The following is a 25,160-nucleotide window of genomic DNA, read 5'->3' on the forward strand; positions in this document are numbered from 1 at the left end:
CTGCTTGTGTGTATGTAGAGATGAGTATGGACAAGACCTGAGCACTCTCCAAGAGTCTCCAAAATTATCTGTCTTTACCAAAAGTATTTAATAAGCTTTTGTTGCCATGATCATTTTCTTCAATGATTATCTCAGTTCTTAATCTTAAACAGGTCAATATCTATCTTCATTCTAAACATAATTTTACTTTTTTTCAGCTTTCAGAACAGAAGACAACACTTTTTCCTGTTTATCATTTATGTTTGTTCTGCTTCACAGTCATCACATATAATTGAACAGTTATTAATAATAATAACAGTGGTAACAATAATAAAAGGTTATAGTCAATATTTCTCAGCTTTCTGTTCACATTTGTCATCTTCTATCTGCTCTCTTGGTTCATGAGATTTCCATCACTTGATGTTATCTATGTTGTTGGCTTTTCAAGGTCCTTAAGAAACATCGGTTTTCTGTTTATTAATGTCAGAGATTAATATTTTTTTTTCTGGTTTTCAGCTTTTTTATTGAATGAAATGGCAGCAAAATATAAGGTCAGTTTTAAGAGCATGATTTGTAAGTGTGCTGTGTAAATCAGGAGTTTGGTTTTGATTCCTGAGTCTTTTGAAATCCTTTAAACATTTCAAATACAATTTTATTTCAGGAAGAGGTATCTCAGATTTGACATAAGGTACTTGAATTGATTTTCTTTTCCAAAATGCTTTAGCTGAACAGATGAACTCTTGACCAGTAAATGTTATTATGACATTTTATGTAATATTCAGCAAATAACTGGTTTTAGATATGTGATTACATGTTTAGTGATAGCATTTTAAAGTTTTTCATAGAGATAAGACCTACAAATCTGTTTATGCTTTTACATTGCCAAGAAAAAACTTTTGCATCATAGATATAGGTTTTGTATTTACTATATTTTTTCATTACATTTTTTAACACTGTCAGCAGATTTTATTTTATTAACTTTATATCTACCTGCTTGTTTGAAAACTTGCTTTTGTTTCCTTTTCATTTTGCTTTACTTTCTCTTTAATAGTTTATAAAAATAAATATATATATATATATACACTCAAGTACTACCTTAAAGGAAATTTTGTAATTAAACAGTAGCTCTAAGTCATAACTCAAAGAAGATTTTGTTTCCCTAATCTACATTTAATGTAATCCTGTAATCAATTTCCACTTGACCAAAAGCTGAGCAAAAGACAGTATTTGTGATAAAGGAATACCAATAAGTAACTGACCTGAGATATTGGTTTAGATCGAATAATTTCTTCCCAGTAAACCACTTGTTTTTCAGCAAAATATGAAAAAAAAAAAGCCATTTGAATTCTATGAGGAAGCTGGCTCATACAGACACACTTGTGCTGAAAAGAATCCATGTAGCATTTTAATTTCAGTTTAAACACTGTTGAAAAAAACTTGAGAGAAAAATGCAACAAATTACCTTAGACCTGATTTACTGAGTCTCCACTGCACACTCAGACAGCTCTTAGAAACTTTGTGGGGTCTCCAGGGACTGTAATTTATACTAATAATTTTCATAAGTATAGTATTGAGCATATGAACAGGACGTAAGGAAAAGAAAAACAGCTGGAGGAGGGGTGGGGGGGAGGGTTGGGGGGTGCAAAGAGATTTGCAGCTGAGACAAAATATCTAGCCATAATTAATTACAGACAAGTAGAAATTTTGAATGCTTAGGGCAAACCAGGAGGGAAACATGAATGGTAACTAAGATAAACCCACACCTACTCCATGACATTAAAACAATTTATAGAATTTTAGCTTTTTCTACAAGCCTAACTACAGATACAGATAAAAAAAAGGAAACCCAGTCTCCCTTTTCTCTACGTGTTAGAACCATTGCCTTTTTCTGTTCAATTTCCAGGCTTTATGAAAGGTTACTTGATTGCTTTTAGTATTTTTCACAGTGTAAGTCATCTTCCTCTTTAGAGTAAAATAATGCATTATGTATATAACAATCATTCCCAGGCAAACACAATGCTACAGGTGAGTCTTGTCTATTTTTATTTTCTGCTTCTTTATCAGGTCTTTTGCAGTGGTAAGAATCTGCTGGGCAAAATGAGAAAAAACAAGAAACAATTCTTCCTTCAAATGCTGAGGTTTTGCAACTACCTCAGTGATGAACTGACAGGATATTTTGATCAATTGCCCTGAAGACAATATTCCCATTTAGTCTGGTACAAAAGAAATATCACAAGGGCTTATGAGTTCTCTCTTCCCCAAGATCCCCAACTCTCCCCCCCATATGATTTTTCCATTCTTCCCCTTATATCTGTATATCTACATCTGTATATCTGTATATCATCTATCTATCTATCTATCTATCTATCTATCTATCTATCTATCTATCTATCCATCCATCCATCCATCCATCCATCCATCCATCCATCCATCCATCTATCTATCTATCTATCTATCTATCTATCTATCTATCTATCTATCTCTCCTGGTACACCAAAGAACAAACAATGCAAACAGATACATCTTTTGCTTACTCTGGAGGCACCTTCAGCTTGATGGACTCCCTTGTGATTGTTTCAGCTAAAATATGACTGCTGATAGTAATAACAGCTAATCATGTGCTGCAGTCTTCATCTACCTTATAACAGAGGTTGTCATATATTTCAGATGTCTTTACATCTGACTGCACTGATTCAGAAATGAAAAAGTCAGGGGAGTTCTACAATTTAAGAAGAAAAGCACCCTCTTCAAGACTTAAGAAGGGTCAGGTAGGAGTGAAATACATTGGGCTGGTCTGCATTGGGGTGATTTCATCTTCATAGCATGGCACTGAGGGCAAAGTCATTAGTCTTTAAGTTAGCCCATAAATAAAAGGTGGAGAAGGAGAAAATAATTGGCAGCTGAAAGTTCTGCAGTGCACAATGCTCAATGTACTCTGCCCTTACCTGACAAGCTGTGACAGTAAGGTCATTTGCTTTGAAGCTGGGACTACAAGCTTTTCATTCAGATTAAAAAGTCTGCATCTTTCTGTGCAAAACATAGCAGACATTTTTGTTCTTGCCCACTTGATTTGTCACTCACTCTAATAATTAAGTTTAATAACAAAAAGTATACAAATGTGCTGGGAATTATGTTCCCATCGTCTGCATGGTAGAATTAAAAATCACGTATCTGCCTTTTTCACCTGCTAATTCATAACCCTCAGAAGTTTCTTAGAATATCCTGAGAAAGACAGGACACTTTTAATAAAAGCAAGGATATGCCAGAGAATAATAATTACAAGTGCCTAATTCTGATAGATTTTTTTTCAGTGCTGCTGTTAAATGATTCTTTAACTTAAAAAGACCTGGATGACACCATCTGTCTTTGACTAGCTGGAACTGAAGACAAGAAAACCTGAACAGCAACACTCAGAAGTGAGGTTGGCAGCAGGATGAACACTCACTTTTTGTCTGACAATAATTTACAGACTAAATTAGTAAACAAGGATAATGTCTTGTAATCACTCTCCCCTTTAAGTTCATTAATTACTGATAGCACTGAGAAATGAATGAACTTGAAGTCAAAAAGGAATCACCCTCATCCTTAGGAGGTTGTTAGAACTTGACCATTTTCACATTTACAGCAAGGTAAAATACTCTGTTCATGATGCATGAGGCAATACAGAATCCTGTTTCCTCATTCATAATTTTGTATTGATTACAGGAAGAAAAATCATTGTACACAGGACTGAGTAAGAAAGGGGTATTTTAACAAAGAAAAGGCAGGTTGCCAAAGAGTTATTTCATGTCATATCAATGCCCTCATTTTCCTGTGTTTTCAGATTTGGAGAATGTTAAGACTTTGTTCCTCACATGTCTAGTCACTGCCATGAGCCAGAAGTCTTAGGGGAAAAGTTTTCCCTACTCCCAGTGAGTAGGATGATAGCTCAGGTCCAAGTAGGATCATCTTACTATAAATGAGGCCTGAATCAACTCCCCAAGGTGAATAATACAGAAGAGAAAACGCAAGTAAAATTTGAAAGTTTCATGATTCATTGAATCTTGAAACTCCTAAACCCTGATACCCTGTATCAGTTCAGGTTGGAAATCTGTCATTTCCTGTGAGCTACATACCATGGCTGCCGTCAGTACTTGCATGGAACATCTCTAAAAGAGAAAGAGCAATCTATGGGATCCTAGGTTTGTCTGGATCCTGGACTAGAGCTGCCAGCTCATTAGAAACATAAGCTTTAGGGGCAATTCCAGACAGCAAAGTCCTTCCAGGTCTACGTAAAAGCAGTAGCCTGAAAACTTACTGTGCAAGAGGTGCTATGCCCTTCATTGGTCCTTGGATTAAATTTTAAATCACTCAAATTAGTTTTATGTACACATTTATGGTAGTGAATGCACAGCAATGAAGAATAAGAGTCCTTTTTTGTTTGTAGACAGCCTTGCATAACAAAATCCCTGATTTTGACCAGAATCCTGTGGTGGTACTAAGGCACAAGGAAAGGAGAGTTTGAAAGGTGGTACTCAGTACCTTTGTAGCATGACCAGGAGTTCCACTTTCAAATTTCCATCTCTCAAACTTTTAATCTGTCATTATCAGTAAAAAAATAATTCAGCCTTTTCTTGTGGAAGAAGTAAAAAAGAAGAATGCATAATGGACAAACACGAGGTATATATACTTTTTATAAATAAAAACATAGAACAGGTTATAAAAATAAGAGGATGGAATTTATTTAAGGAAGATTTCACATTTTTCAGCATGCAAACTCTGTTTCAATGTTGCATACCAGTTACATTTGATGAGCACAGCTGAGAAACATAGGACAAAGAGCAGCTATTTAATACCCAGTCACTTGACCCTTTTCCCTACTGGAGTAGTTTTAATGGCCAAATTGTAACTAGAAGGAATGAACTTCATGGCTTCTGGCTATCATCTTGTCTGTTGGTGAAAGTTTCAGCTCAAATATATCATTCATATGGAAAAAACCACTACCTAAGTATATTTCTTAAGGTTTGAATTCTTGACTTTCTGTCTTTAGTGTCTTTATGCAAATTTTTATTGTGTGCCATTACATACTGTCAAAGTGCTAAATTTTGACTGACTGGAAATATATAACATTAAATGTCAATGTCAGTGTACAAAGGAACTCTGTGAGGTAACCCTAAAAGACCTAAAAAAGCCTGTCTGGATTTGTAAGAGTACAAGAAAAACAACCACCTGAAACAGTGCAATCTGTCAGCTAAGTTTCCCTGCTTTCATTAACAAAATAAATTCATTCCTTAAGCATAACTAAAAAAAAAGTTTTGATATTTCAACTTTTATTTGATTAAGAGATATAATTACTGTATACAATTACCAATAGTGTTTTCATGTCTATCATTTCAAAGATGGCCTTTAAGTTCTGAAAAAATCTTGAATGAAAGTTTTCAAAGTGCTGTGGCCTAATTCTACAAAGTTTCCTAAATTTCTAGGAAATTGTGATTAATCATCTGATAAAGATGTGAAGTAAAACAGCAGTACATTACAAATCTTATTAGATAATTTTCTGTTTGTTTGTTTTTTGTTTGTTTGGGTTTTTAATTGGTTTTCTGTTTTGTTTTGTTTTTGTTTTGTTTTCTTGGGTTTTTTTGGTGTCCTGTAATACAAACCAGTGTGTTTTCTTATTAAATACAGGCCTCTGTGTTATAGCAGAAATGTTTTGCAAGTTACTGTTTAAATATGAGGTTACCATATATAATAGCTTGATTTTTTAATGCAGTCAATCTGTCTGGTTTTATTGGAAATTTTTTGTTTGTATATACATAGACACACACACACATATCATATATATATCATATATATATATGATTCTAGTCATGCATGTGCCTCAATAGCATAGTCCTTCAAGTTCTTTTAAGTATATTCAAATTTGATCCCTTTTACCTATTTAAGATTTCTCTACATAATGCTAGAAATAGCAATTAAATTTAAACAAAATGTAGCTGCATAGAGGCAACAATAAGTTCTCAGTTTGGTTTTGGTTTTTGTTTTCCACAAAGAATGTGTAGCCTAGACACTTCTGATCATGTAACACCTCTGGAAACTCTAGTTGCTGCCTAGATGGGAAAGTAATGGAAAAAGAAACACAGAGACATTGTTAGCAGCTTCTAACAAAGGACAGGAGAAGCCAGGGTCTTCTAACTATCCAGCTCTCTCTGCATCAGCAGCTCTGTTACTGAGAGCACACAAGGTTAAAGGACAGATGGATTTTCAAAAGTGCCTCAGGGAGTCAGGAACTGAAATTTCTATGATTTCGATGGTAATTATTACATGCTAAACTTAAACCTTGATGTCTACCTATAGCTCCAGGAGCCTTTAGTATCCTGTTAAATCTGGCTACAAATGACCCACCTGTCATTTCCATGGCTTCAGGCTGACATTTCAACATCCACCCATATTCCTGTAACTCAAACAACTCGTCATTCTGAGCTTTGTTTAGTCATCTTTACCCATGACCTGAAACTTTCTTTTGAAACTCCCTTTGTTGGACAAGAGTTGTGAAGGGATGAGGGATGCATCCTGCAGAGTGTTCTGTAAAACACCTCACAAAAATAAAGCAATTGGACAGGCTCTGGAGAAAGAAACTTTAATATCTAAACTGTGAGATTATAAATAAGGTTCCCTCTGCTGATTTTCTCCATTTGTCCAAAGCAGTTTTATCTGAAAATTCTGCTTAAACCCTTTTGATCATCTTTTGGGCCGCCAAATAGTTCCTGTAAGATTAGCAACCACACCAGTAGTCAGAAGTAATGTCCATGGCTGACTTTGTAACCTGAAGTGCATTCACATCAGGAAGTGCTAAATAAAAAAGCTTCTTATGACACCTTTTCTGAGTAAATCCTTGAACAGCATCATATTATAAGCCTTCTGACTTATTGTGACTTCTCTGAGCAAGAGACCCTGTGGTGTAGAAACTTTGGCCAATCTGAGTCTTAACTGACCCTAGGCTCAAATGAGAGTAGGAATCAAAATTTCTTTGCAGAGCTTTACATTTGCTACTTATCTAGTACAGTGTGCCTATCTCTACAATGCCAGTCATTTTTTTTAAAGGAACTGCCTATGTTCTAATAATTATGGTCTTATTAAAATAAGATTTTTTTTTCAAAAAGTCTTACATTTTATCAAAAATTAATAATTTCATTATAATTTTATTTAGCAGCAATGCAGAGAACTTCTTGCTACTCATAAAAGCTACCTTTATTCTCTCAAGATTGAGACAATCTGACTTTAAATGTCAACCACACACACTTTAAAAATGATCTTTATTAGCAAGAAAATCTAACCTTTCTTATACAATCTGATCCATTTAACTCTGAATTAATTTCATTTTGGACACAAATCATAGATAATTTGGGACTAAAAGATAATTTTGGCAGGATTACTTAGGGTGAAGCTCTTCCATCTGCATTTTTGTTTCTTTATCATGACAAAAATGACTACTTAATGCTTACATTACAGCAACAACATGAGTTTCTAAAGAATCAGGTTCTATTCTAGACTATGTGTGAAAATACACATAAATATGAATTTCATATCTCATATTCCATGCCGATACTTACCATTTGGCTTGTTTACCATCCAGGCATGATAATCAACACATTAGGCATGTGCTAAATAGTTCTACACAACTATTTTATTCAGATAGACAAGGTGTGATGTGAAATTTTAGAAATCATTAATAGAAAACCCATACAGATATAGGGTTTACCAAGCCTATGGTATACATTAATCCCTGGGAAAATTTACATTGTGAGTGAGTCTATAATTAACACAGCTGGTTCTGTGCTTACATAGAATTACTTACGTACTTGGTTAAAAAAAAAAACCAACAAAAAAAGCAAAAACCAAACACAAAATTTCATAAAAAAAAAACCATTTTAGGCTGCTTAAAGAGCTTTAATTAATCTCCTGTTCCTATCACCATGATGCAATCCTTGACTGGTCCCTGATTATTATTTATTCTGGAGGGCTTCAGCATTATTCAGTATAGGATGCAGACAACACTCATTTAGTGTAACATTGCCTACTCTCCAAATTTACACTTATGCTTCAATATGTGGATACCATTTTATATCTAATGTGTTATATCAAATCCTTCTATAAAGACCACATTTTCTCGTTGGATTTTTTACAGTGCTCATTAGAACAGCAGATGATTGCTTCATAAATCTACCTATTTTTGCAGTACTTCCATGAGGGAGTAGCTGGCATAATTTGCATACTACAGATTGGATGTTGAGGCTGAAATATGTTAAAAACACTCATACTTAGTGCTCCATTTGAGATGCCTACATGTTTGGTGGGGTTTTCTTCTTTTTTTTTTTTTGCTTTGAACAAAAAAAAAATTAGATGCATTCAGAGAGTGATCCCTTATTCTGGTTGCAATGTTAATGTTTGGTATTTTCACAAAGTGGACTTCTGGGTTTCCACACTGGGTTTCCAGAAAATTAGGATCAGACTAATGACTCTTCTGTGAAGAAATGGTTTATAAAACTGAGGAAGCACCATGCAGGAATGTGTTTCCAGAAGCAGGGTTAGAATCCAGATCTCCAGGGAAACATTCTCCTGCCTTTGCTATGAAATCATTCATCAAGCTGTAATTCCTTTCTTAATTTCTAACACAAATTCTAACTTCTACAATAAAAACAGTGGACAATATTCTACTTACACTACATCATTCTGATTCAGCCTGACCGATTCTTCAGTGACTCCCCAATTCCCTTGTAAAATCTCTCTCCTGAGTCTTGCTTTTCTTCTTCACCTTTGATTCTCACAATTTCTACAGAGTCTTCTTTTCCTATTTTACTTCCTTACGTTTTCTAATATAGCTATTGCTCTGGCTTCTGCCTTCTCCCCTCAGGATATTACCCCTGCAACCACCCAAAAAAACCCAAAACAATTTTTCCAACACTGCCTGGGCAGGAGTAGAACACCAGCGTGGGCATACCACAAGCAAAGGCAGTGCTCCCAGCTATGGACAAGATGAGCAATTATTGCAAAAGTCCCACCTGAATTCTCAGCCACAGTTTGGCGTTTACTCAGCCCTTCTCTTTTAGGGGATTGTAAATCCTTCTAAAAGAAGTTGTGCTGGTGAGCTATGGTGGCAAGCTGTGGCAAGCTGCTTTGTTAATATATGAACTGAGACTTGTCTGCTCATCATAAACCCTTGCATATTCTGTTGCCCAAACCAGCAGCTGTTTTGCTGTCACCAGAATTGGGCACACGTGTGTTGGAGGCCCCGGCTGAATCCTGCCTGATGATTGAAGTCATCAAGGTCTCCTTTCCTCTGGATCTCACGTGCTTTTTAGGTATTGATGAACATGGCTAGATACAATTCCTAACTAGGACTCCTCAAAATAACTCCCAAACCCAAAAGATATGACTATGGAAAAGACTAGATTCTGACAAAACCAAACTGAAAAAATGAATCTTGAACAAAATGTCCTTAAAGTCTATAATATAGCTTTAATTTTTTCCTGTGATTTACACACACCACAGATTAAAATATAATATCCAGTGGTATAATTGCTTTTTATAAAAAGTCCTGCAATGAATAGTAGTTGTCTTGAAAAAAATATGATACTTATCTAAAAAAATACCTTATGTAATAAAATATTCTTGTATGAAGTTCTTAGTAAACAGTTGTAAATCTTTAATGATAATAAGTCTATTTTAGATCTAAATCTAATAACCATATGAATCTATTTATTAGTAGAATCCACATAATCTCAGTGTATATATGGGGTGCAGAGGTTACAGAAAGGATATTGAGTGAATGCTGCTTATTAAATTATCATCTGTGACTCTTGGGGAATCTTCAAGAACAGATCAAAATCCAGTGCCATTTTCCCCATACATTTCCCTTGGTGTAAAGGAAAACAGTCAACATATGGTACAGAGCCCTATTATTCATGGATATGCATCCAGTGCCTCAGGCAATGAAAACTGTAAGTGCTTCTAATTCTACCATTACTGTAATTATTATCACAATATCTTCCTTTTATTGTTACCATTTTGACACAGAACCAAACCTACATCCCTCCTGCCACACTGCTGTAGTGCCTATGATTGAGTTGGAGACATCTGACTATATTCTTCATTCTCTCTATATAATTATATTTCTGAAGTTTGGCAGCATGTGTGATTACCCTGTCTCTAAAACTGACTCCTCTCTATCTGTGGTGTTGTGTAGTTCACCCCATATCATAGCCAACAGATTACTATCCTAACAATGTCAAAGCTTAGGGTGGCAATGTCTGTGGCAATATTTGATTTTCTACATCCTAATCTACAATTTTTGCAGGGCCTGGAAGGTTTCCTTTATTACTCTGTTTTTGTGTTTTTCATACTCCATTCTTGCAGATCACATCAAACAGGGTTCAGCTGCTATCCAGAGGGATCTTCATAAGCTGGAGAAGTGGGTTCACAGAAACGTCATGAAGTTCAACAGTGAAGAGTGTAAAGCCTTGCACCTGGGGGAAACAACCCCATGCACCAGTATATGCTGGGAGCCACCCGACTGGAAGTAGCTTGGCAGAAAACACTCTAAGGATTCTGGTGGACACCAAGGTGAACATGAGCCAGCAATGTACACTTGAGGCCAAGCAGCCAATGGCGTCCTGGGGCGCATTAGGCAAAGTTCTGCCAGCAGGTCAAGGGAGGCCATCCTCCTCCCCTGCTCAGCACTAGTGAGGCCACATTTGGAGTGTTGGGTCCAGTTCTGTGGTCCCCAGTACAAGAGAGAGATGGAATTGCGGGATGGAGTCCAATGAAGGACGACTAAGATGATAGAAGGACTGGGGCATCTCTCCTATGAAAAGAAACTGAGGCAGCTGGTCTGGTAGCTTTCTCTGAAGTACAGAGGCTCATTCCATAATACTAGTGTCTAGTTCTTAATATATTTTTCTTCATGAAAAACAGATAATGAGAGTTGGAGGCACTAGATGAGTGATTTCAGTACATATCACCCACATTCAAGTGTTGCAGAAGCAACACTTTAAAGAGGAGAAATTCTGGGGAAAAAAACCATGAAGTTGCAGGGATAAAATTCATTCTGTATTGCAGTATAACTGAATCTTATGGAGACAAAGTTGCATGGATAAACAAAATGCTGGTCTTTCCTATGAGGACTTGCCTTTGCAATTTTAGCCTTCTTTTCTATAGCTCACTGGGCTGGAAATTATGAATACAGTCCTGATATTTAACAGTCACAGACACCATGAATAAAATGGAAATCCAGGCATGAGTTGACACTTTGCAGGAGGAATCACAAATACAATAATTTGGCCTTTTTTCTTTGGTAAGAAAGGAAATATAGAAAAAAGATATATTCAAAGTCATGGCAATGTTGTAAAAGTTAGGAGATTTGGACATTCTCATCCTGCCTTCTTGTGAAGCACTCACCATTGCTTATAATCAGCATCACAGTTGCAGTAGTACTTGGGATCAGTACAGTTGCGTTCGATGCCACAGGCACATTTTTGAATGCCAGGTCCTGATCCGCCCCAATAGTAGTGCTTCTCATTGGCTTTTCCAACCCACCAGGTATATGGATTCCCTTCTGCAAGGAATGAAAATGCAAGGTTATGATGCATCAAAGAGGTAGAGCTCTATAATGCATTAAATGAGCTCAGATGTTTAATATGCAAATGCTAACAACACATAACCGGAGCCATCCCACATTACTGGCAAACAAAATAATTCATTGTTACTAAAGGTATTCAAAGGACCTTGCCAGGTAAACAGGACACATTTTCTTTTTTGTATTCACAAAATTTATAATGACGGAAATTAATTTTTAATTGTACTCTGTATAATGAGAATACATTGGCAGATTCCATAATTATTTTAAATTCATTTCAAACTCACATATTAAGTTATCAGATGGATTATTTCAATATTTGACTTTGAATGCTGCACAGGAAAATGTATTTATTTTCTCTGTTATTATTTATTTATTTATTTAATTTATTTTCTAAACAACAACTTTTAATAGAAAATTATTTTGTTGTCACTGGAAAACAAACATGTTCATCATGCTCTCTCCAGCTGGTGCTAAACAAAGCATAAAGAGATATCAAACTCCAAAAGCATTTTAACCTTGTTTAAAAAAAAGTATATATATTTTTTAATGTAATACTTTGGCAGAGGTATTCTGAACTTTGATATAATCACATATCTTCACATTGGGTCTGCAACTGGATATTTTCAAATACTGCTCTGAGCTTATTTCTAATCCTTTTGAACTAACTAAGACATTATGTGTAAATAAATAAATAAACAAACTCCATCCCCTCTAATTTCTAATTTGAAAAAATGCTTTTACTGGAAAATTATTTTTTATTTCTCTGGTTCAGCAAGACACTCAAATATGAACTTAAAAATTAATAACTTAATCAGTATCAATTTATGTAGTGTTTTTTGACATTGAAAAATAATGATTGAGCTCAGCTATAAATATGTTTTTTTAAATGTCTCTTTTCCCTCCAGCTCCTGGCAATTTTAAATTAAATAAAATTAATCTTTAGAATTCAATGGTTAATGAATTTCACCAGTAAAATCTTACATAATATATATTCTACTTCCCTAATTTTTAATTTGCACATCTCACACATTCCCCCGAAACTACAGGCACAATCCTTAAAATAGCCATTTCACAATTCGATTTGATCATCTAGACCATAAAGGTACTTATTCCAGACAGAAGTTGAAAGTAATTCACACCTAACTCTCAAGAAAATTAAATTCCAGAGATGAAGAGAACAACCAAATATCTACATGTTTAATGAATACCAAACCCTGAAAATGCTCAACTCTCTGAAAACACTTTTTTCTATGTATTTGAATTGTTAACAACATATAAGATAACAGAAATACAGTAATGTGATGAATTTGTGGCGGCTGAAGGTTTTTATTAGATGTTGGTGTGCTGCACTGTATGGCCATTCAGCTCCAGTGATAATACAATGGTGGCAATTCTAGACTCTGAATTGGTCATTTTACCTCTGACTCAATTATCACAGAACAAAGTGCTGCAAGTTAGAAGAATGTGCCACGTGAATGCTGCAGCAGCATTCCCAACCTGCAATACAATCTAGCAATTCTGAGAGTACGTAGCCCTGGATTACAAAAGATTATTTTAAAAGCATTTAAGGGTAAATGTTAGCTTTTCACAGAGAATGACAGAATTGCTTTTGTTAATACAGGATCCAAATAGAGAATTAATGATATCTGAAACCGCCTATTTTACAGGGTTTTTTAATCTCAGCTTTGAAGTTAGTTTCTATGCTATGGCGCCAATGCTGCTGTTTTGACTGTTGCTCAAAATCCCCTTTATTTACATCCTTTCTGTCAAGTGAAGGATTGCGTGATTCAGTCAGCAAGTAATTTACTGGGAGGCAAGACTGCTAATTAAAGCACTATGAAAAAAAAAATTACTTAGAATTGTCAAAAAGCAGATCAAAAATTGAGAAACAGGTAGAATGATTAAAGCAGATGAAAGTGATGGCAGAATTACAGACTACAGTGATGGCTGTCACGGACCACTATGACAGACACAAATGGGGCATGTTTCAACTCCTTTAAATGACAATTGATGTACAGTTTTAAACCATGAATGTATTCTAGTGTACACAGAGCTGTTTTTCACATCTATTGTTTTTAGTGTGTTTAGTATGTTTTTATATAAGCCCCATGCTTCTTCATTCTGAAGAAAAGACCTACCCTCAGGCTTAGGAACACAAACTTAGGAAGAAACAAATGTACATGTTTAAAATTTCCAGAAAGGTCAAGAAGGTAATATATGCTTTTGAGAGTTTTGCATGCAGCACATATTCTGCTAGACATGCCCACAACCAATAATCCCAGCACTGCCTTGTGAACACACCCAAGACTCCAATTGCCTGGCATACTGTGCTAAGGCTTGTAACAGAGGAGATCTTGGTAGACAGCTCTCATTAGGTGGCATCCATGCAGTGGAACAAAAGCCCAGGCACAGGAATGAGAAGAGTGTCACACCAGAGCATTCTGCACCACAGTGGCCATACAAGAGGTTCCAGAGATCCTTTACAGTCTCTGGTTAATAAAAGGTGTGGAGACACAGTTACATCCCATCTGTTCTGCATCAATCAAATCAAATGAGAACAGCCCTTCTCAGTCTTCCTGCTTTGTGCTAGCCAAGAAAAGAGTGAGCAGCATTTTGTCTAAAGTTCATAAGCTTCAAACTGCAGTGATATTGCAAACACCTCTATGACTGAGCATAACAAAGAGTAAAACCCTGCAAATGGAGAGATTAAAAAAAACAATAGAAAAGAAAAGCTAGAAGGGAGGAGGATACATCATACAGGAAAAAAAATTAGAAATAGGATCACTGTTCCTCTCTCACACTTCACTCTCTTTTATACCTCTAGAGTCTCCTTTTGAAGATGTAAATCCTTCTGCTCAGGAGCCCTTTGCTTTTTTTTTTTTTTTTTCCTGCTTTGGAAGGTTTTGGAAAAGGCTAATCCAAGTAGAAGGAGCAGTGCAGTCCAGTGTGAAGAATGATCATTAATAGATGTAATTTTAAGTATCAGACTATTTTACCAAAAATTATTATTTTGCTAAACTATCAAAAGTGTTGGTCTTATGGAATTAAGAGTATATAAATTCAGTTTAAGGAACAAAAGTAGTTTTGAATGTATTGCAAATAGAAGTAATACAAGAAGATATATCTTCTGTTTTTTTAAACTATCTTTTCTTGCCTTATATATAAATTTTGAGTCATGGGAAGCTTTTTCGTTGTTGTCATTGACTGAGTGGTTTTTTTCCCCCCCAAGCTTTTGTGGAAAAATAGCATCATGAGAAGATGGAGGAGGAAAGAGACTCTCTGCCAAGAATAAAGCCTTGATGCAGATGCTTTTTGGGTACAAACCAGCTCTCCTTTGAGGGATGCTGTGGGAAGTGTTGAAGTTTTGTGTGTGCTGAGTTATGGCCAGGATGCCTTTCCATATCTGTTCTTGAAGAGAAGCCCCTTGCAAGATTTTGTGTGCTCAGTGACTTAGCAGAAAAATAATGATACTATCAGAGTAAGGTGTGGATACCAAGGAAATGATAAAGATATCCAATTCTTAAGAGATCCTGTACGCTCACAGAAAGAACAGTCTTCTAAGGACAAAATGGCCAATATGATTTTATTGGGGCATGCAGACATATGAGCATGGCTATAACATCAGACTCAAATCATATTTGTAGTGATTTCAATATCTCTCTGTCACACAGACACATAGATACACAGACACAGACACATAAGCCTTTAACATTTATGTGTAATACATTTAACAGTGGTCGCAGTGCCTTTGCAGTGCTGGCCTTTGGTTAAAATTGTTTCCAAATACGGGTTCTTATTTAAATCCCTGTGCCAGATTTGCAGATATAAGATCAAAGTATATAAAGAATCTGTCCATTGATGTTTTCTCTCAAGTTCTTCTGTACAGAATATTCAAGAAAAAGCAAAGATTAAGGATACTTTTCTGTATTTTCACAGATCACTTATTTGTATTCTCACAGTGTCATAAAAAAGTGATTCCTTTTTCATTTCATAAATGTATCTTTGTGTGAACCATTTCATTTAATATAAAACCATATCCAACAAAAGTTAATGTAGTATGAACAGAACTCTTAATAGTCAATAATATATTTATTTCTAATATAGCTGAACAGTCTCAAAATGTATAACTTTTTAAAGTGCACTTTAGCTGAAGTCTCAAAATGTATAACTTTTGAAAGTACACTTTATATTCCTCCAAGCATTTAATATAAACAATTGGTTTTATTATTTTTAAATGCAACTGATCAATTAAAATTCTGATACTTTCAACATTTTAGGGCTCTTATTTCTAGGTGTTCAGTACTAGTAACTGTAGCAGCAATACTGGGAGAAGTGAAGGAACCAAATTAAGTGGACTGATGCTCCATGGCACTCTGCATTCAGAGGACTCCCTTCAAAATAGAGCCCTTAGAATGCTGATGACAGTATTTATTTGTCAAATACCTGCAGAAGTTAAATACGTCTCTTCCATTTGCTCTGGAAATTTCACTGACCCCTATACAGTCCTTAAACCCCAAGAAAATGGTTAAAAAGAAAGGCTAGGAATTCTTTAAAATGGAAGTCAATGGCTCAGAACCTCTGACAAACAAGACCAGTGAAAATTACTTGTTGAGGACCCTGTCTAACTTTAACAGCTACATTTAGCTATTCCCTGAAAGAAATGAGTAGTTCTTTTACAGGACTGGATAGCTCTGAATTAAATGGGTCCTTTCCAGTTTCCATTAGTATTATAGATCCCCATTAAATACTAAGGAATGTCAACAACAATTACAGTACTTGTATGATTGTTATTATTTTCAGAAAATATTCTTTTGTTCAGTCTTTTACTTATTTTTTAATGGAACAGCTTGAATTAATTACCCAGTCATTGTTATTGGCAGAATAGGCCCAAACACATTTTTCAAAAACATACTGCAACTTTAGACACCTGAATTAATTACAGGTAGAAATGTAAGCTATTTCCCGGGGTAATAGATGATGATGAAATGAAAGACAATACTTAAAAAAATAATAAAATTCAATTTTCACATGTGGAAAGCTGGGTATAATTCTTCTATTTTTGAATAAAATACTTTAAACATGCATTTTGCATTCAGCTACACTACAACGCTCAGTACATTTAGCCTCATACAAGGTTAACTTGATTTAAGGTCATGGTTCATTAACACCTGTGCAGGAATTCTATCTGCTATTGCAGTGAAGAAACAGACACTGAAAGAATAATTTTGTCACTGTTTGAGAAGTTCAGCATGCTAATATGGTTGTGCACGTCACAGCTTTCACCTTGCTTCTTATTGCCAGCTTTTTTCTTCACACCATCAGCAGTATCTATTCCACTCAGGTCAAGTCTTAATGAACTCTGTGAGCCATTTATCTGAGCTTTTGAAGACTTAGTATTTTGAAAAAAAAAATCAAAAGTAGTTTAATGTCACTCACACATCAAGTACCTCCATATGTTCCAGTTTAGAATTCTTAAAGTCAATGGTGTCAAAACTGGGTAGGCTTTGCTGGCCTGGTTTATTTTTGTGCTGGTTTGATTTTTCTTCATCTTAATTATTATGTGCTTGTTTAGGACCAACATGAAGCTGAGTAGACTCTTTGCAGGTTTGCTGCCCCATCTCACATCTTGGGAAGTGCCCACCTGGACTGAAAACCCACAGCTGAGGAGTTTCATGGCAAGAGTGGATGCTGACAACTGGAGAACGTAAACTGTGAGAGATTCTGCTCCTGCTCGCAACTCAGATGGATCATGAGCAGGGTCTGTCAGCTTCAGTGATCAGCCAGAGGGTTGAATTATTTCAAACTGAGAAAACAGAACTCAGGGAAGAGTCTGGCAGGTCACACTTCCACATTTCAATGACAGTATTGTGTAGAAACTGACTTTTAGTGAACCTTCTAAAATAAAAGGAGAGTTCTTGCATTGGTGGTTATAGTGAGTTAATTTTTTTAATTAATATTTTACTGATTTTCCATTTCTTCCAGTAACACTTCTTGCTCACTAATGGACTGTGAAACATATACATATGAATTTGATGTGAGAATGGTAAGTGAAGTCAATTCTTATGCTGCTACTCTCATTTTGTTAACTGATAAATCTTTTTTTTTTTTTTTTGCAACCAATTGGGAAAAATATAAAGAGTGCTTAATATTTGTGAATAGAGTTTGCATCAGTGGTCACCGTTCTAACGACTAAGACTTGAGATTAGTCAAACCCTCATGGCAATATGAACGAGACATTTGAGCACACTGGAAACTTGGGGGAGAAAAAAACCAGACATTCAAAAACCGACCAACAAAAGGAAAAGATACTAAAAGTACCCTTGGCCACTTCAGAAAACTAGGAACACCTAATTTACAGCTACTTGCACATTTAATGAAACTTTTAGTTTGCTATTTATAATAATTTTCATTTTGTAGGCACTCACATCTGACTTACTTCTTTTTTCACAGTGCTAGTAGCAAATGATTTTTTTTTCTTTTTACTAATACTAGCCTCAAACACTTGTTTTCTTTATAAGCTCACTAAAGTGGTTGGTCTATTTGACAGTACTATTTATTTGCAAAGACTGTTTAAACTGCCTGAAAAGATAAGATTTAATGGCACCTCAGAAAGGAACTCTGAAACATGCCTTGCTTACTAATATAAGTCGATGTGATGTCTGAATTCATGGCCAAAGCATTTTAATGCAACAGTCCTTAGAAAGAAATGTTTGGCTTTTTTCCTTTGTAAGATATTCAGAATTATGCCATACCTCAAAGGTAATCTATGAAAGGGAAATATTCTTAAGATTTTAATAGAAAATGAAGATAAATATTGGAAAATACTTGTGAAAAGCATACAAAATTTCAGTAAATGTTAATACTACACACTCTATTTACTGTTTTCTTAAAAGCACATTCAGAGTTAATTGCTGTCTCCTTATCCTCCACAGCCATAAAGCAGTGTATTTTAAAGTGAAGGTAAAGATAACCATCTCCTTAACCCTAGAACTAAAAGAACTTCCCTAAACAAGAAGAGCTTCCATGACCTCCAGTATCAGAAAATAAAATCAGATGCTCAGATGTCCCACCAGGAGCTCTGGCTTTCCCACCTAACCTGGAAGAGAGGACCCCTGCAATCAGTCTTCACCTTACCTAGGCTTCAGTTATGTTTTGGTGTATATAAAGTGGCCAAACTGAGAAAAGCCCAAATTTTCTCATTTATGTTCAGTAAAGACAGAAAAGGGAACCTATTCAAGTGCTTAAGAAACAAAATTACTGCCTTAATGATGACCATGCCTCAGGCTGATGGCCATTGCCATTGTGTTCTTCAGTTCATCAAAGTATTCTCATGTGCCTGGATATTTGTCTGTTAATTTTTCAGAGAACTTATTTCATACATTTATATATCAATCTCAAAATATAAAGCAGCAAATACAGTATCTTTTCTTAGAAATAGATATTTAATGAAAGCACCTCTTCAGCAAGGCTGTAGGGGAACTCCTTTTTATTGAGTCTGTATTTTTGTTCTAGTATAACTCCTAAAATGTCAGTGCCTGAATCCACAAATATGTAGGCAAAGATGACTTTTCTTTCAGAATTAGCAACCTATAAAAAAGATCAGGAGGGAGAACTGTCATATTGACGTTCAACGGCATCTTATGAAAAAGCTGTCTGACAGCTTTATTTTGCCATTGGAGAGATTTACTCCTTGCCCCAGCTCATGAAAAGCTAGTACAGTACAAATGATTTTTTCCCTTGTCAAAACTCATATTCCAAGCTGCAGCACTACTAACCAAGCCTGACTGGTTATTTTTCTTGGAATGGAGTCTCAGTGGTGAGATTTAGCTGGGGAAAGCAGCTGTCAGATGTCCTCGTATGCTACTATTTGCTGAGATTTAGAGTGAATTCATTATAAAATCACTACAGTCCCTGCTATCCTTAACAGCATGCTGTGCCAAACTTGCTACTGTTGCAATTAATTGTGTACTGTAAATTCACTGGCTCATTTAAGGCCTAAGAATAAATGTCTTAGCTTGAGGTAGTGCTAAGGGGAAAAGCAAGTACTTTCAAAAAACTAAGTGTCATTTGTGGAATAAAAAGAACACTTACAGACACAAATACTCAATAAAAACCAGTCAATTATAGTTTTACCATGTGTTCTGAAAGAATAGACTTTTCACTGCTAGGACTACCTGAGGTATAACAGGTGCCAGCAACAGCAAAGCTGGGAAAGTCCCACAACAAACTTACAGCTCACCCTGGGGTCTGCCCAGCCAGGTGGTGACAGAATGCACATGTCCACATCACGGTCTCATGAAAAATATGCTAACAATAAGTGAGAGGATTCCGTGATTTTGCTGTGCCTTTCTGTGGTCAGTTGATAAACTTATCTCTATCTAAGCCTGATGGATGGGTAAGCAGTATACACACATACATGCAGCCATTAGCATTGAGATTCTGCAGGTTAATATAGCTAAAACCTCTGGTTTATTTAGCTTCTTAAACAGGACATAAAAAGCCCAGGAACTCACCAATGATATTTCAACAATGAGGGGATGCCTTCCAAAGTTTTCTGTAGCCATAGCCTCATTTTATGGCAGAGTCCCATTGGAAGATTTCAGAAACTGTGATTATTAGCACAAAAATGGCTACTCTTGTAAGTAGCATGATTTATAGGGAATGTAATATCAAACAGAAATTGTTTGATCAGACTGAGAGCAAAGAGAGGATCATGTAAGGTGGCATTCTATGCATTACGTGGCAACAGGGCAAAAGAAAAATTAAGTTCTGTAAAATGTTATGTCAGTGATAGTGATATCACTGAATTGTATTTATGATCTTATTTTTAGATTAATTCCCTTGCTGTTAATATATAATGAAGACAATCACAACATTCGTTAAATAAGCTTAAAATAGCTAAATAATTCTTGGGATCTTGCTTCACACACCCACATAGGAACCTTTACAGAGAAGAAAACAGGTAACATTCTTATGTGCACCTACATCATCCAGCCCAGAATATCTTGCTGCTCCATTTTATCTGATTTGCAGCAATAACAGCTGACATGAAACTAAATATGACAACTCCCTAAGAGCCAATGCCATCATTTTACTAACAAATGAAGTAAAACTAACAAGATCCCAAGGTAAATTAAACTACAATCAATGTGAGCAGAACTGATGCAAGCTTTTTCTCCAAATGGTCCTTCCTTGGAGGTACCATGCCTCTTGCAAGTATTTATCCTTTTGAAATACTGCTTCTTGCCCCCAAGCAGTAGTTTAAATTGAAAAAAAAAGCCATTATAAGAGACAGAAGGACTTCAGGCTTCTCTTCATCCATGTGAACTTAATATCTGGCACTTCATACAGAACGTGGACTGTTGGAAATTGTTTTTTGGAAGCACAAGGGTTTTCTTTTGTTGATGAGACTGCTGCAGCTGCTGCTGCTGCTGTTGATTTTCTGTCCCCACTGATCCTTGAGGAACCTCAGAACATTTAGCTTTACTTCTTCTGTTTCATTGTTCCTCCACTGCTGTATTGAAAGCCATGAATTCTTGATAATAACACTGATATTTCAGCCTAAGAAAATTTGTCTTTTTTTTTTTTTCCAATTACATGGTGTGCATGGACAGTTTTGAAACCAGAACTAACACTAACATATGAATACCGATATTAACCTGCTTTCATGATAGCAACATCATTCCCAAACTGCCAAGTCTGAAGGGTAATCCCATCCTTTGAAACTAATCATGACCCAAACAGGTACTACCAAAACTTGAAATGCACTGTATTTCATAAAATAGATACAGATTTCAAATGAGGAAAAAATGACACAATGAGCCTCAACATTGAGGCTCACTGACTATCAAGCATATCCAAATTGAAATAAAGGAAGCTATACTATGCAAAAAACATCATTCTGGGACCAATAAAGATTAAAGCTGGAGGTCCAAACCCAAGCCATCTGCTAAGGGCATTTGAGACAGAAATGGAAACACAGTAAAGAATATCATTCCCAAAGAAACCCTCTCAGAAGGCATTTTCATGTTTCTACAGTCCAAACCATTTCATTTCAAAATGCTTTTGCTGTTTAAGATCAACCTGTAAATTATTGCAGACTATTATATCCTCTTATTAGAATTCATACAAATGTATGAATAACCTTTTAAAGGTTATACTTAATACACACAGATTTTAGAAATGATATGAGACATTAGTGATGATGATGCTGCTACACAGAAGTTATTTAAAGGGATACAAATTTCAGTGTGAAAGGGAACAAGCAGGGGAGTGGGGTAACTGACCTCAGATATGTGTTGTGTTATCTACAGCTTACTGTGGAGAAAACTCTCTTTGCATCCAATGCTGGGATTGTAAATTAAAATATTCAGAACTCTTTTTTATCTGATCATTTGTCAGCCTTGTTAATGGGCTTGTGCTTTGCTATTTAGACAAATTCTCTTCCAGGTCAGGTTGCGTCTCATGGCTACTATACAGAATTATGTCTCTATTGATTTCTGGAAAACAGACACATGTATTGATTGAGACTGTAAAAACAGAAAGGTTAGGTGATGTGTTTCACATTGTCAAGATACCACCTCCTTCAGTCTGCACTCAGGGCAGTCTTTTTCCTTGCTGAAGCTTGTTTCATCAGTCCATTCAAGCATATTAATTCTCACAGGTGGGTTTTACATTTCTCCATGGGAAAATTGAAATTGGCTAATGACGTACTTTACTGAAGACTTAATAAGATATTATGATAATATCTTATTCTATGAGTTGAAATGACATTTCTTAACTACCATTATATACTCACAGGGCAGAAGAATTACACTGGTGCAGTGTATGGAGTTCCAGTTGCGCTATTAACAGTAGAAGCAGAACTCCAATTTCACTTGCTTCTGAAAAACTTGACTTGAAAATCCTACACTACTGCACTGACATGATGAATGATTTCCCCTGCTTTGTGTGACAGAGTTTAAGCTCCACACTCTAGAGGGAGAATGACATATTGATGAAGATAACAACACCAGTGTTATTTCCTGTGGTCAATTCTTTGGGCTCCATTGCTTGAGCATGCAGTTTTCTTTCATGAGAACCAGGAGTGTACCCCCCTGCATTCAAGGCCAGCTTGCTCAGAGAGGTCTTATAAAAGCCTCAGCTGACTTTGAAGCTTCTCCAAGAAAAGCTGGATGATGCTTCAGCAGAGGCTTCCTCCCAGAAACTCTGCCAGGAAACCTCACTGGGGGCCCTTCCCTTTCCTGGAGAACTCCTTTTAGGAGTGTTCCCACATGTGCATCATTGCAGGCATTGCAACCTTGGACCTCTCCAATTTGGACCTCGGCTGAATGGCCTTCTGGCCTGACCTTGAACCTGCCTTGTCATTTTCCCAGTAGCTGCTGGCTTTGAACCTGAAAATTGTCTCTGACCATGACTTGATATGGAAATACCTTCTTCAAATACTGGTATTAATGAGAACCCTTGATGAACATGATACAGAAACAATTTACACTGAGACAAATGTTTTGGATATATTTGGCCTGTTACATGAGTGTCCTGGTTCTGGCCTAGACAGGGTTGATTTTTGCAGGAGCAAAAGGAAGAGCATGGCAGGGACATGGAGGTTGTTCTATACCACCCAGGACATTGCTGGGGCTGTTGGGGAAGGGTCCTGTTATTGTACAAGGTGGCTTGTCCTGGGCAATTAATTTGGCTATAGAGAAGAAACCCAGCTGGTTCTGTAAACTGGCCACTGGGCTGAAAGACACGAACCTCAAGCAATTTTGTTCCATCCTAAGCTGCAGACATCTCACTGGTTTGGGAGTTGGATGGTATCAAAGATCAGCCTAATGAGCTATCCAGACCAGTTTTTTCAAACCCCTTTATAAAGAGGGGTTCAAAGAATAAACTCTTGCTGTTGCCACATGGGCATCGAGTCAGTGGTTGTCTTTGTCTCCAACCCACTCTCCCCTGCATTCACAGGGTCCCTTCCATCTGAGTAAGTGTGGCACAAGGAATAGTGGAGTAATGCTGGTTCCAAGCTGGAGGAAGCAATTGGGTAGTGCCAGTTCCAAACAATCTTGTGTGAATTGTTTGCCTCTCTTGCACATTTTGTTATTGATACTTTAGTTGTTATGGCCTATTTTCTTATCTCATTGCTCTTTTCAGGAAATTGTTCTTATCTCAACATCTTTACCTTTTGTACTTCCAGTTCTCCTCCCCAGCCTGATTCTGAGGAAGGGCGAGGGGGAAAGTGAATGATTGGTGCCTGGTTTGGAGTTTCAGTGGGAACACTAAATTAGGGAATACTATTCCTAAACCACAACAGAGTGTCAGTGAAACAGCATGCTCACCCCTTCTTGCCATAAAGAAAATGTGGAGGAAGATTCAAAATAATGGACTGAAAAAGCTGGTTTAAACGGATCATTTTGAAGGGCTTGGAACCTATGAGCTTGGACTCATAAGGAGCCCTTCTTCACTTGTGAGTCACAAGCATCTAGCAAGAGGACTATCCTGCTGAATCCCAGTTATCACACTAAGTCTCTCCCTCAGTGAACAGGCTCCACAACACACTGCCAGCTATAGGAGTGATGTTTGGTATATGAGCTTGAAAATCCTGAAGTAAAATGATAAAAAACTTGGTTATACTCTCTAAACACTTAGAGAGAAAGCAGAAGTTGCAGGAATTGTTATGAAATCTCTCACTTTAGCAGGCAAAGCATGAAATAACCCACTAGTAGAAGATGAAGTGATGCATTTTTAAGCTAGAAAAGTGAAGTTCATTAGCCTTTGACACAATTTGCTGCAAGTTATGTTAGATTCTTTACAACTAAAAATTTGTATAGTGAAAAATAAGATCTTTTCTAAAACATATGCTCTATGTAAAGAGAAAATGTCGTGCATGCTTTAAATTGGAGGTCAGAATAAATAACAGTAAAAATCCCTTCTGGCCTTATAATATTTTCAAATAAAACAAAAATTGTTTGTTACCCTTGAAAACTGCTTGGAACCTTTAGTGATCATGACTGATTTTCCACTTTTACTTGCAATATAATTAATAAGATGGATACCCCATCATTTCTCTGCAAACAGCACTGGATTCTTGTTTAATTTTGACAGTGGAGCTTAGGGTTGCTATTTTCATGCTGTGCCACATTACTCAACTTCTGATTCTGAGAGGCTCCTTTTTCTCTCATATTTCACTGTCATAATTTGATCATTGTCCAGTGATGCTTCAGCAACACATAGCATTGCCACAAAACTCTCTCCTCAGCCTGCTATGGTTTCATCTACCCTTCACTTCCTGGGCAAAATTGGCTTCCTGCATTAGTCTCAAAAACCAGAGCAATGTAAAATGGAAGAGACATCCAGAAATCATTTAGTCCAAACCTCTGCTCAAAGTAGTGTTAACTTCAAGCTTGAATCAAAGCATTTTTAGACCTGAAAAATCTCCAGAATCTGGGATTTCACAACCCTTCTGGGCAGCTTGCTGCTGTGGATCACTACTCTCACAGTAATTTTTTTCCTTTAGATCAGCTGGAATTTCCTCTCTTGTACCTTTTTTCCACTGCCTATCTTGGAGAGA

At 36.3% G+C, this 25,160-nt stretch overlaps 1 protein-coding gene across 1 annotated transcript in view; it reads right to left on the reverse strand.

The window, feature by feature from the left end:
• Positions 1 to 25,160, reverse strand: part of CNTNAP2 (contactin associated protein 2) — a 1,031,572-nt gene that overhangs the window by 182,451 nt on the left and 823,961 nt on the right. The window contains exon 14 of the mRNA XM_071429755.1: positions 11,413 to 11,569. Coding sequence (XP_071285856.1) covers positions 11,413 to 11,569 — 157 coding nt within the window. The remainder of the gene's footprint in view (positions 1 to 11,412; positions 11,570 to 25,160) is intronic.

This window comes from Agelaius tricolor, unplaced genomic scaffold, assembly GCF_023055355.1.
Source record: "Agelaius tricolor isolate 1412-34295 unplaced genomic scaffold, bAgeTri1.0.p SCAF_6, whole genome shotgun sequence".
In the NCBI taxonomy this organism is placed as follows: Eukaryota; Metazoa; Chordata; class Aves; order Passeriformes; family Icteridae; genus Agelaius; species Agelaius tricolor.